This window comes from Talpa europaea, assembly GCF_964194135.1.
Source record: "Talpa europaea genome assembly, chromosome: 3".
Lineage (NCBI taxonomy): Eukaryota > Metazoa > Chordata > Mammalia > Eulipotyphla > Talpidae > Talpa > Talpa europaea.
The window spans coordinates 102,923,527-102,936,977 of NC_140069.1; the positions used below are offsets into that span (position 1 = coordinate 102,923,527).

Sequence of the window (13,451 nt, forward strand, 5' to 3'; positions counted from 1 at the left end):
ATTTTCCGGTCCATGTTTCCATTTCTGAGTTATTTTGTAGCTACTGATATTTGAATCTGTTTAACACATCTGTGTAGAGAGAATAGTGCCTTCACCCATCCATGAGGCCCATGACCCATGCTTGATTCCAGTGGATGTGGCAAAAGTTGAGTTAAGGTTGCAGGTGAAATTAAGGGTGCTAGTCAGCAGCAAGTTGAGTTAAGGTTGCAGGTGAAATTAAGGGTGCTAGTCAGCAGGGTGCTAGTCAGCAGTCAAAGTTTATCCCGGATTTTGGGATGAGCCCAAACTAATCATAAGGGTCCTTACAGGTGGAAGAGGGAAGCAGAAGGTGAAACAAAGAGATGGCTGCCTGAGAAAAACTGGCTTGATATTGCTGACATTGAAATAGAGAAATGGCACTAGGAGCCAGGAAATCCTGGTGGCTTCTGGAAGTTGGGAAAGGCAAGGAAATGGATTCTCTCATAGAGCCTCCAGAAGAAATGCAGTCCTACTGATACCTGGAGACTCATTTCAGACTTCCGACCTTCAGAATGGTAAGATAATAAAATTGTGTTGTTTTAAGCCATTAGTTTTATGATAACTTGTTTCAGTGGTAAGAGGAAGCCGATAAGCCATCTATTTCAGTCCTGTACTATATATTGAAAGTCTTTCTTCCTTTAAATTATTTTAGCACATTTGTGTGGGTCTATTTCTAGGTTCTCTGTTCTGTCCCATTAGTATCTGTGTTTACTCCAATGCAAATGCCACAGTTTTGAAATTGGGTAGATTGATTCTGCCTATTTCTTCTTATACAAATAGCTTTATCTACTTTAGTTTTTTGAGTTTCCGTATAAATTTTAGAAAAATATTTTTTGTAAAACCACTTGCAAGATATTCTGCCATCTTTGTTTTTCCAATTTTGTCACTTGTTTGCAACTGCAACATAGGAATCGATGAGTGATTTTTATTTTTTTTTAAATATTTATTTATACATACAAGAACTGGGGTACAGGACAGATGTGCAGGGGGTGAGAGAATTCGCCAGAGGCAGTGGGGAACAGAACAGGCAGATTGACTGAAATACACTGCTGAGGGGAGCAGCTGGCGAGTCAAGAGAGGTCTGCTATGCCATGTAGTAGCTCCCTGGCCAGAGGATCGAATTCCTGCTGCAGTGGCTGCGGACAGCATCATAGGTTGCATCTTAACTCCTTGTGCCACCAGGGAGGCCCGATGAGTGATTATTTTTTAAATACTTTTGATTAGATAATGAAACATTGACTCTTTATGAATTGTTCTCATTATTCCAATCTGAATAATTCCACTATAGAGCTTTGATTTTGTCCTATTAAATGCTGAACTGCAAGGATGGAAACTTGCAATAACTTAAAAGGAAGCATTCTTGAATTGATAGGAATTATGTCAAAGCTCTAGAAGAGAGAGTAGGCATCCTTACTATGTCTAGCCTTCCAACCCTTAAACGTGGTATGCTTCTCTATTTATTTAGATCTTTGACTTCTTTCATCAGTGATGAAAATTTGTCATTTTAGCAAACAAGTCTTACATGTTTTGTGAGATTTACACTTATGTCCTTTAAAAAAAAAGTTGCATTCACTGCTGGTGGGGATGGAAAATGGTTCAACCAAAGTGGGTGGAGGTGGGAGCAGCAGTCAACAATTTGGCTAAGTTTTCTATCTCGCTAGTTTGTCAATTTTCTAGTCCTTTGGCTAGTGAGTAGGCTTTTGTTTTGCATTTTGTGTTCATTGGTTGTTGGCTTCTTTAGCTTCTTTAGCTTTAGGTCTGAGATGTATGAGGCAAAAGGAAACCCAAAAATTCAGCACCATGTCATGCCTTACCAGGGCGGCCCCCAATAATCTGTTCCAAAGGTGTAGTTCACTGTATTCCATATGGAGTTTTTGATAACCAGTACTGTTTTATTCATGACACTTCATATCTGAATTTATTCAGTAAATAAATTTAAGGTGATCATTTATTGGTAAACCAAGAATCAAATTATAGGGGCCTCCCCGGTGGTGCAGCGGGTTGAACGCAGCACTGTGAAGCTATCCTCAACCTTTGCAGCGTGGGTATGATTCCCGGCCAGCCAGGGAAATACCCATGTGGTGCGGCAGACCTCTCCTCTGCTGCTCTCCTCAGCAGTGTATTTTAGTCTGTCTGCCTGTTCTGTTCCTTGTTCTATCTCTGGTGAATCCTTTCACCCTCCTGTGCCTCTGGCCTGTACCCCAGCTCTTGTATAAATAAATAAATCTTTAAAAAAAAGAATTAAATTATAGCTTTCAGAGTAAATTTGTCCCTCTGAAATTTAACTCTTCTACTCTAAAAGCCTATCCCAAGGATGATCCTGTACAACTTGATGTTCAATAAGAATAATGATTATTAATACTTCCATGTCTGCTCTGTTCTAAGTTTATTACATATATTTACTACTCAAAATAGTCCGAAAATATTGTTATACTGTCCTCATTAGAGGGAAGGAAGCAGGCCCAGGTGCTATAATTCAGCACATGAAGAAAATGGTGGAACTGATAATTGATCCTAGACTGTCAATTTGAGTCTATACAATAATGTTCAAGTATAGGCTGCATAAATCCAAGAAAATACCTAGTGTGTGTGGAGATCTGAATTACTCTATCAAAATGAAATGTAATACATTAATAGGATACACAGGTTAAGCCATAAATATATTTATTCTTCTAAGAATAGTATACCACATTTTTAATTAAAAAAAAAAAAGTCATCAACATTATCTGCAGTTTGCTTGTTGCAACTCACCAGCACCATCATTAAGCTGTGATCTACCCTTTGTCACAAAGCAAGAACACACCAGATCAACTCAAGAAAATAACTCGTGTTTACAGAAGGAATTCCCACATCCATCATCATGCATTTCAGCCCCTCGTGGCCCCCTTTCCAGTTGTCTAACTCCTAACCTAGTCTGAAAACAAGTAATGACTCAAGGGAGATAGTCCTTTAGTGTATTACTGAAAATATATTAAACACAGAGATATCTCAGATCTCTGTTCTAAACTTCAAAATATTTTAGATTAGCATATAGAGAAAATATCTTGAGATAGATTCTATTAAGTCCTAATAAGCTTTTGTTTCCCCCTTTTTGATAATGTCTTCTATTTCTTCTGAGACCTGTCCTTTGTAGTCATTTGTTTCTATTGCATTTAACTTCTTTTGATATTCTAGCGGCAAACCATTCTCTTTTGCTCCCATGCAGATGACCTAGAGGTGATAAAACAAATAAGCAAAAACAGCCTTTTAGTTGGGAACATAACTTAGTATATGACAGCCTGATTTTTAGCATCAAAGCATGAAATATTAGCTTTCAGATAACTCTATAACAAGCAAGTATAGTACAAAATAGAGATACAGCATTCCTCTCACATGGAGTAGGTACAGGGGGTTTCAAAACTACATGTTGCATCCTCATGGTATATCAGTTTTACTTGCTCTGACTTAAACTATTTTATATTAAGACAAAAATACATTGTATAGCATTTGCGTGACTGGTTAAAAGAAAACTTCATTCTTTAAAAAAAATACAAGATTTACAGGGAGCAGTTTCAGTTTAATCCTGAGTCTACACCTCCCCTGAATTAGGGGATAATGGCAACTGTTTTCAGCAGTACTTCCCAATCCATACCAGGCTAATTCCAATAGGCTCCACGCTAGAATATTCCAGATTAAGTCTAGAAACTGCATCACCTAGTCATATGTCTTGATTGGACGATGTCTTGCCTGGGTCTGCCAGCAAGTATCTTAGTTTGAATTCGACAAAGGGATGTTGGGATGTCTTTCTCAATTCCTTCCCCAAGCTTATGGAAGTAGTTTCCCTGATTCTTAGAGGTGGTGTGACTTTTCTCTCTCCGTCTGGGATGGAAAACATTTCAGTAGTAAGAAATATATTTTTCTCCCATAAAAATAAATTTTGGTGTTTGTGAAATATTTTGAGAAGAAAATTAGATTACAAAAGCACATATAAATCTAAAAAGCATATAAAAATCTAAAAGCACATATAAACTACAAAAGCACATTAATCTATTAAAACTATACTCACACGTTTTCTATTTTGTCTATGGATATATGACTCATACATTTCTAAAAGCTTATTTTTAATAAATAGTTTTAGAGATATATTTTTATCATGACATACCAAGCTAAACATTTTTGAATTAACATATTAGGTAAGTCATTATCAGTTTTGTATTAAAAACTGATAAATTTAAAAATTTTAAAACCATAAAGACCTTTAAAATCAAGATATTCTTTATTTCAATGAAAATATTACAAAATCTTTGTAAGTAGCAGACCTTTTTATACTGTGGTGATGGGGGAGCACTCTCATAATTCTTCATTTGATAACTTCTGCAAGTTATTTCCTTTCCTTCTTGAGTATAAACAATAACTTCTATTGGGACATATGTACCACTTTTCACTCCTTCTTGTCTGAAACCAGAACAACCAAATTTTAATCAGAACTGGGTGTAGCCACATTAGTCAACTGGGTAAATTAGGGTTACAAATTTAACTACTTAGGGAAATTCTTGCTCTCTCTGTGTTTTGGGGTTTACTAGAATATATTATAAATACTACCACATCAAAAATAAATTTATCATTTCAATAAGTCTGAGCATGGATATATTTCTAATAGATCTTTACATTTATCCTATCTAAGAAGAACATGCTTCAATATAGTGATTCTGGTCTTTATTTATTTTTAAAGATTTATTAATTTATGCATGTTAAGAGCTGGGGTACAGGCCAGAGATGTGGTGGGTGAGAGGATTCACCTCAGAGACAGAGTGGGGAGCAAAACAGGCAGAAGTACTGAAATACACTGCTGAGGGGAGCAGTGGGGAGACAGAAGAGGTCTGCTGTGCCATGTGGGTCACCTCCCTGGCCGGGGATCAAATCTGTGCTACGTTGGCTGCAGATAGCTTCATAGTGCTGTGTCTTAACCCCTTGCGCCACCAGGGATGCCCCTGATTTTGGTCTTTATGCCACTGAAACTTTGTTCTGTGGACTTTACTCTTTGGAATGTGTGTCTGACAGCAAGAGAATATTCACCCAAAGAAAAGTAGACAGGATGGTTGATTCTCATTCACAAGTAAGTGTTTGGCATGTCAGATAATCTACTCTTTTCAAGTTTGACTCTTTCCTGCCAACTTTCTTTGTATTAAGTGTTCTGCTATACCACTCTCAAAAGTTTCCATTATAGAAAGTATCAAAGCATTTCTAATATGTTTTAAAAATTATTATTTTTCCACTAATTCAATTGAGACCTACAGATTTATTTTTTTAAACTCTGGGTATATAAAAGCTGAATTGCTTTTGAACTCAGCAAAAACTTTAGAATATGAACCTACAAAGAGATTTTTTGTTTTGATACCTCTCCCCCAGCCCCTACAAAGAGATTTTTATAACAGACAAATATATACAATAAAAATAAGGACTTTCATCTTTTATAGAAGGGATTACAAATAGCACCCCAAATTTCATTGAGGAACTTCTAGGCTTTTCTTTTTAGAAATGCACATTATTATATTTCCATGTTAACCCCAAAGTGTAAAGCTTCTATCTATAGTAAATAGTTTTGAAAAACAACACAAATATACATCCTCGCACATGATCCACTTTCTCAATTAGTAATCATTTAACTTATAATTAGAAGTCACCTACTTATCCAGAGAACTTAAATGGCTTTTGTTCATTTTCCATACTATTCCCCATACTTCATCGCCAGGACTTTGAAAAATGGTGGCTACACCTCCATGCCAAGTTTCACTTGTTTTGCCTTGGAAATTGCCAAAGTGAAGTTTAAAATCCTACAAAGGAAGCCAAAGTGATATGGTCAGTATCTACTTGAAAAAAAGTTTCCTCCTTAAAATACAAACGGACTTACCTTGAATTCCATTCAATTAACACATACACTTTAAATTCTTCCTAAGTGTAAGCTAGAAAATACAAAGGTAAACAAACAAGGACTCACATCTCAAGGACTGTATTTTTTTATTAAAAATGAAATGTATGCTGAATATGTACATGTCTTACCATAAGCAAAAGGTCTGAGGAAATGAACCCTATAATTCCAAAGCCTCAACACAAATTTTTCATATTTGAAAATTATCCCTAGTCTACTTACACACACTTAGGTTTCTTATGTAGAGGTCATTGTGGTTTACATAATTGTTGAAGATGGATGAATGGCTACATGGGGCTTACAGCATTAGCACTACTTCTATGTAGAGTATCCTACTAGCATATAACATTACATTTGCCCAAAAAGGGAGCTGTTATATGATGATGATTTGTACACTTATGAACAATAATCTAATATTTGTGAACTATATTAATATGTCTATAATAATCATAAGAACAGTGTACACTAGAAAATTCCATACACTGTGCTATGAGCTTTGTATGAACTCTCATTTTATTCTTCCAACAACTTATTCACAGCAAGGAAAACTGGCTTCACAAAGATTAAACAACTTGCCTAAGGTCTCACAACTAATAAGTAATGGGGCCAAGTATCAAGTTCAGCTTCTTCCCTCACAGAGACGGGCAATCAGGGGACAGAGTCCTGGGCAAGGTTAAAAATCCTTACTAAAGGAATTAAAATTGGGGAAAAAAGTAGTAAAACTGTCATTATTTGCAGATGACATAATAATATATAGAAAATCCTAATGCTGCACTAAAAAACTATTAACAGAACAAATTTGGGGCCTCCCCGGTGGTGCTGCGGTTGAGCGCTGGGTGGCGAAGCTGCCCACAGCCTCTGCAACACCGGTTCAATTCCCTGGCTGCTCCCTGGCTGCTCCCCGGCCGCTCCCCAGCCGCTCCCCGGCCACCAGAGGAGGGTCCCACATGCACAGACCTCTCCTCTCCCGCTGCTCCCCTCAGCAGTGTACTTCGGTCCTTCTGCCTGCTCTGTTCCCCGCTCTGGCTCTGGTGAATTCTCTCACCCTCCCGCGCTTCTAACTGTACCCAGTGCTTGTATAAATAAATAAAAATAAATCTCCTTAAAAAAAAGAATAAATTTGAACCATTTAAAAAATCAGTTTACAAAATTCAATTATATTCCTATATGAAAACAACACACTAGAAGACAAAGCTATCAAGAAAACAAAAGCATTACAGTTGCATAAAAAAGAATGAAATACCTAGGAATAAACTTAACAAAGGAGGGTAAAAACCTGTATAATACAAACTGTAAGACATCCTTAAAAGAAACAGTGGACATAAAGAAATGTAAAGATATTCCATGCTGATGGATAAGAAGAACTAACACCACTAAACAGACATCTTCCACAAAGCAACATGCATATTCAATGAAATCCCTACCAAAGTTTCAATGGCATTCTTCAAAGAAATAGAACAAACATTACTGAAATTTATATGGAACCACAGAAGATCCCAAATAGCCTGAAGAATCCTAACCAAAAAAAAAAAAAAAATAGATGCTCACAAGCTTCAAATTATACTTCCAAGTTCTAGTAATCAAAATAGTATTCTACTGGAATACAAACAGACACACAGATCAATGGAACTGAGAACCCAGAAATAAATTTACATTTATATGGACAGCTAATTTACAACAAAGGAGCCAAGGTTATACAGCAGAGAAAGGAAAGTCTCTTCAACAAATGGGGTTGGGAAAACTGTACAAGCACATAAAAATGAATGAAACTAGATCACTATCTTATACCATACACACAAATTAACTCAAAATGGATTAAAGAAAAAGAAAACAGACAAAAATAGTCCCCAACACTGGCTTCAGAGATATCTTGGGGGACTTGACTACAATAGCAAGGGGAAAAAATACAAAAATAAGCAAATGGGACTACACCAAACCAAAAACTTTTATATAGCAAGAGAAACTAATATTAAAATGAAAAAACACTCTACCAAATAGGAGAAAATATTTACACATCATATATCTTATAAGGGCCTGATATCCAAAACACAAAAGACTCATACAACTCAACAACAAGAAAAACAAATAACCCAATCAAAATATGGGTAGAAGTATTAAATAGACACCTCTCCAAGGAAGACATACAGATGGCCAACAAGCACATGAAAAAAAATTCATCATCATCTATCATCAGGGAAATGCAAATCAAAACCACAATGAGATACCACCTCACACTTGTGATAATCACCTATATCAAAAAGGCCAGGTAGAGCAAGTATTGGTGAGGGTGTGGAGAAAAAGGAACCCTCTTACACTGCTGATGGGAATGCAGACTGGCCTGACCTTTATGGAAAACAGTATGGAGTTTCTCAAAATATTTAAAATAGATCTGCCATGCAATCCAGCAGTTTCAGTCTCAGGTATGTACCCAAAAAAAGAAAAACACTAATTCAAAGGGATCCTATAGTCACTGCAACACTATTTAAAATAGGCAAGTTATGGGAACAACCTTGTGCCCAATGATAGATGAGTGGATTAGGAAGTGCATTACGAGGAGAGGATTAGGAAGATACCCTCCCCAGGGGAGCAAAGTAGGGAGGGGACTCAATGGATTATGGTGGAAGATTATGCTTCAGTAGCATGTGTGGTATGGCAACATAATTCTGAAGAAGTGTGAGCTGATACCCCTAAAACATATATAAAGTGTTATAAGCCATGTTACCTCAATAAAAAATAATACAATTAAAAAAAAATCCTTACTAGGCTGGCTGGTGTAGAAAGACAGCTTTCCATCTTTCCAGAGCTTAGTTTCCTTAATAATAAAATTTAAAAGATTGTACCAGATAATAAACCTAAGATTTTTATTTTAATCCTGCCATCTTTATTTTCTTAAAAACCTCATCAGACATTTTTGGAAAGATTTGATTTGAGTGATCAGTATGTTCAATTGGCAAATTGGAGCTCTTTTAGGACCAATTACCCCTGGAAGGGCATCAGTATGTCTGATAAAAGTTAAAACTACACTAGAGATTGGTTGTCTATTGCTAAATTGAATAGATAATTTTCATTTTTTGTACTACTTCGCAGCTGCTTCTGACATAGTTAGACATCCTATCTTGATCTGCCTTCTTTCTGACTTGATCTCAATTCCATTTGCCAAGTTCTCCTCCTCCATCACCTTGTCTTAAAATATTGGAGTTTCTCATGGCTCAGTTTAGGTCATTTTCTTGTGTTCATTCAGCAAATTTGCTCAAGACACTCTTATTCCTTCCAGCAACTTCAAACACCATCCCATATTCCAGTCATTTCTTAATCAGATCTCTCTTCTGCGCATCGAACGTACTTTAGAAAAGAGCCAAGCACAGAGTACTTAGTCAATATTTACTAATGTTTTCCTGTTCACCTGGGTGCATAACAAGTATCTGAAACTTGATATGTTCAAAGTGAACTTACTTTTTTCCCCTCCCAAACTCAATTCTCCTTACAAACACACACATTCGAAAAATATAGATTCTCTTTACAAATATCACCATCATCCACCCTGTTGCACCCAACACCTAAGGGGCTCCAGATATCTCTAACTCCCTTCATAACCAATCACCAGGGGCTAAGAAATAGCCCTCCAAAATAGCTCTCCGAAATAGCTCTCAAACTCATCTATCCTCCACTGCTCCACAGTAGTTCAAGGTGCCATTAACTTAGCACCCATTGTTACAAAAACTTTCTAACTGACTCTCCACATCCAATGTCGCCCCCTCTGAGTCTATTTTCCATAGCAACCAGAATGAGTTCTCAGGGATATATATGTGATCTTTCCTTTGCTCAAATTCTGCAATGGGTCTTCTTGTTGCTCTCAAGATAAAGTCTGAATTCCCTGGCCTCTGTGGTCCTAGATGTGGCCCTGCCCTTCCTCTCTAGTCCTCATGCTACACCCACCTCACGCCATAACAGCAGGCACGCTAGGGGGAAGATTCAGCTACTTCCTCGGGTCTTTTTCATAAGCTGTTCTTTCTGGTTTGTTTGCTTCCCCTCCCCCCAGTCATGTAGGTCTCAGTTTAAAAGTCACATTTCAAGGAAGGGCTTTACTGAGCATCCCAGTTATGTCAGTCTCCAATCCACACACTGTCCCTTCTATGTCTCCTTTGTTGGAAAAAAAAAAAAAGACTTCATTTTTTAAGAGCAATTTTAGATTCTAGCAAAATTCTCCTTTTTGAGACTGACAAGCGCCTGTAATTGAATCTAGCCATGACCTGCAATAGAATAATCATTTGCTTGATATTTCTTCTTGTTCTAACTAGAAGCATCTGAACATCTTGTCTGTATCACACTGGGGAACTCCCTATCTTATGAGTCCAGAGCGGGAGGGCAGAGTGCCAGAACCTGACTCCCATGTTGAAGCTTTGAATGCCATGTTGGTTCTCCCAGCTTCGCGTACAGTCAGGGCATGGCTTGTGGCCAAGCCTTAGTCAATCAGGACATCCACCTAGGACTCTGAATTAGAGGCTAGTGTCTGCAGGAGGCAGAAACTCCTTTCGGTGGTGATGGGCACATCTGGGTTCTAGGAACTACAAGTGTGTGGAGACAGTGACAAGGCAGGGTCCACAGGAAGTGGTATTGGCCATGCATGATGCAGCCAAATTCAGCAGTGGTTTTCTGGGCTAGTTCTATCCGTCCAGCTAGCTGTTGTAACAGCTGTTCAACCCCTCTTTATGCCTGCCTGTTTTGTCAGCTTTGTGGTTTACCCTTCATCCTGTGAGCTCTCCAACAGCCTTTCAACACATTCTTTTTCTGCTTAAAACAGTCGCTTTCTGTTGCCTGCAACTAAGAACCCCGAGGACTATAGCAGAGGCCATATTTATCTACAAGGTCATAGTTATTAATGCCAAGAGGTTGACATTTTGACAATATCAAATATAATATCAAAAAGTTATTGGGCCTCCCCGGTGGCGCAGCGGTTGAGCGCTGGGTTGCGAAGCTGCCCGCGGCCTCTGTGGCGCCAGTTTGATCCCCGGCTGCTCCCCGGCCACCGGAGGAGGGTCCCACATGGTGCGCAGACCTCTCCTGCCGCCCGCTGCTCCCCTCAGCAGTGTACTTCGGTCCTTCTGCCTGTTCTGCTCCCCGCTCTGACTCTGGTGAATTCTCTCACCCTCCCGCGCTTCTGACTGTACTCAGTGCTTGTATAAACAAAACAAACAAACAAACAAATAAATAAATAAATAAAACATGCCTCTATTTAAAAAAAAAAAAAAAGTTATGTATATAACTTGCTTACATGTCTCATAATCTGGGAAGTCCTCAAAGCAGTCAACTTCGAATCTCCAGTAGTGCTCTAAGAACTTGTACTAAATGAATGAATGGACTGAAGAGCAATGATTTACCAAGATGGGTTATGGTTCATGCATCACTTGACTTAATTTAGCACAGATGTTACTACCAGTAAGCCACGGTTCCAGTTTTAGGGATCTCTTACTCAGCTCAAGAGCAAAAGACAGGTAAAAGAATTTTTGCAATACCAAGTGACAATCCCTGTAGCAAATATATGTACAGAACAAAAAGCAAATGGTTCCACTGCTGCAGGGGGCCTTGTTGCCCCAGCCAGATAGGATACTGACAAGCAGCTAAGAGAAAGGGCCTCACACTGTGGGGCTGAAGATCTGGCATCCCTTTGCTTTTTTGTTCTTGGTCATAGAGAGAGAAAAATTTATTAGAGAGTATATTGGGCAGTGAATTGTACGTGTCAGCAGACTGTGTGTGGATGGCATAGAAAATTATCTGTTTGGAAATTAGTTATTAAACAATTTGGCCCACTTGACAATGGGGGACAATTTATTGAACATGCCTGACAAGCATTACAACAATAATTACAGTAAGTCCTTCTTTTGCCTTCTCTTGAAGTTTCTTGGGAAAGTTTTTAAATGAAGCTATTTGAGTTAAGGAGTTTCTAGATAGAAAAAGTTCCGATAGCTGAGTAGCAGCCGGTCCCCGGCTGAAGGCCATGAGAATAAGAAAAGTCTTTTCTTGCTTAGGCTTTACCTGATAGGGATGTACTGGCGGCTATCAACTTTCTTAGGTTATTGTTTAGCTGAAACAATGAGTTTTAGTATAAGGCTTAGTTTTTTTTTTAATTAACCTTGAAGGTTGCCTTCTTACTGAGAGCACGTAGTGGCCAAAAGCCTATGGAAAAAGAGATGCACTGATTGTTTCTGTTTTGTTTCTATGCACATGATAATGAAATCTCACTGCTTGCAAAAAAAAAAAATGTATAAATAAAGAACCTGCTGAGCCTCTCGGGAGAAGATACTAACACCTCACCAAGTGTTGGTGTCTCCTCATTCCACCTCATCCCCTTCCCCTCAGCCCTTGAGTTTCAGCCCCTTACAGGTCGCCGAGGCCATCTCATCCTTTCATGAACCCCTGACACGACATTTTTCCAGAGGCTGGTCCCCGGCATTCCAGAGTTGGGTCAGAGAAGATTTCTCAGGGTACCAATTGGAATGGATTCTGTAACAACGTCCCTAGGTGAGTGGACAAGACCGAAGCAGTCAGATCTGGGTGGAAACGTTAAGAAAAAGAACTCAGCTCAGGTGCTGAGAGGTCACGGTTCAGCAGGGGTACAGGGCAGTGAAGGGGAGCAGAGGAAGTGGTTTTGCCTAGGAAGGCAGCAGTCAGAAGGTGCAGAGAACCCCGAAGTACTCTTTTTAGGAAATAATGCATTCCAGGCGCAGTTCTGCAGATGCGTGGCCCTGGGAAAGCAACTTCTCAAAACCCCGCCCCCGCGCCGGTGGACTGGGCAGGAGGCGGGCGGGGAGCACTGACCTGCAGCCGGGCCACGCAGCAGAATTCCGCCGAGGGGTTTCGCAGGTGGATCCGCGCGGCCAGCAGGTTGCTGCCGTAGGCGAAGTATAGAAAACTATCTTCCTCCTGGCCCGCGAGGAAATCGAAGCCCGCGTTCGCCATGTCCCTCGAGACCCCTGCACCGCCTCGAGTTCGGGAGGACTGGAGTAAGGCGCGGGCAGCGAGTGCAACGCGGGCGCCGATGGCCGGAGCCCAGTGGTCACCGCGCAGCAGCCGCTGCAATGAAGGCACCCGCGGGAAGCGTGGGCGGGTGCGTCTGTGCGAGCGCTCTTTTGATTGGCTAACTCTTGAATCGCCACCTCTGATTGGCCAAGCCCGCCGCCACCTCTCCGCTAGGACTCTGGAATGCTCTGTCCTGAGGCGACACGGGACTGAGTCTTCATTGGACACGCCCTCTTTTGTCCCACCCTCTTAGCTCAAGGCTTCCTCTGATTGACCGGTGGGCGGGCTCTATGCTGTTGGGCTCCCAGAGTAAGGGGGAGTCTTGTCTCTCCTGGGAGCCACAGCTGGTTTTCTCACCTGGGGGGGGGGGGGCTGTGTTTCTCTGGCGGGGTGTGCGCTTTTGGGGGCTCCTGTCCGATCTGAGACAAAACAGCAGCCCTAGCTATGACCCCAACGGTTCCCACACCCGCAGCCCCAGTTCTGCTCTTTCGGCTTGGAGGAGTCTGTC

At 40.0% G+C, this 13,451-nt stretch overlaps 1 protein-coding gene across 1 annotated transcript; it reads right to left on the bottom strand.

The window, feature by feature from the left end:
• Positions 1–3,084: 3,084 nt before the first annotated feature.
• Positions 3,085–12,883, bottom strand: GGCT (gamma-glutamylcyclotransferase; the record flags this gene model as incomplete). The annotated part of the gene is made up of 4 exons (XM_084230601.1): positions 3,085–3,228; positions 4,317–4,452; positions 5,686–5,831; positions 12,743–12,883. The coding sequence occupies 4 exons, from the start codon at positions 12,881–12,883 to the stop codon at positions 3,085–3,087; spliced, it is 567 nt and encodes a 188-aa protein (XP_084086727.1).
• Positions 12,884–13,451: the final 568 nt, after the last annotated feature.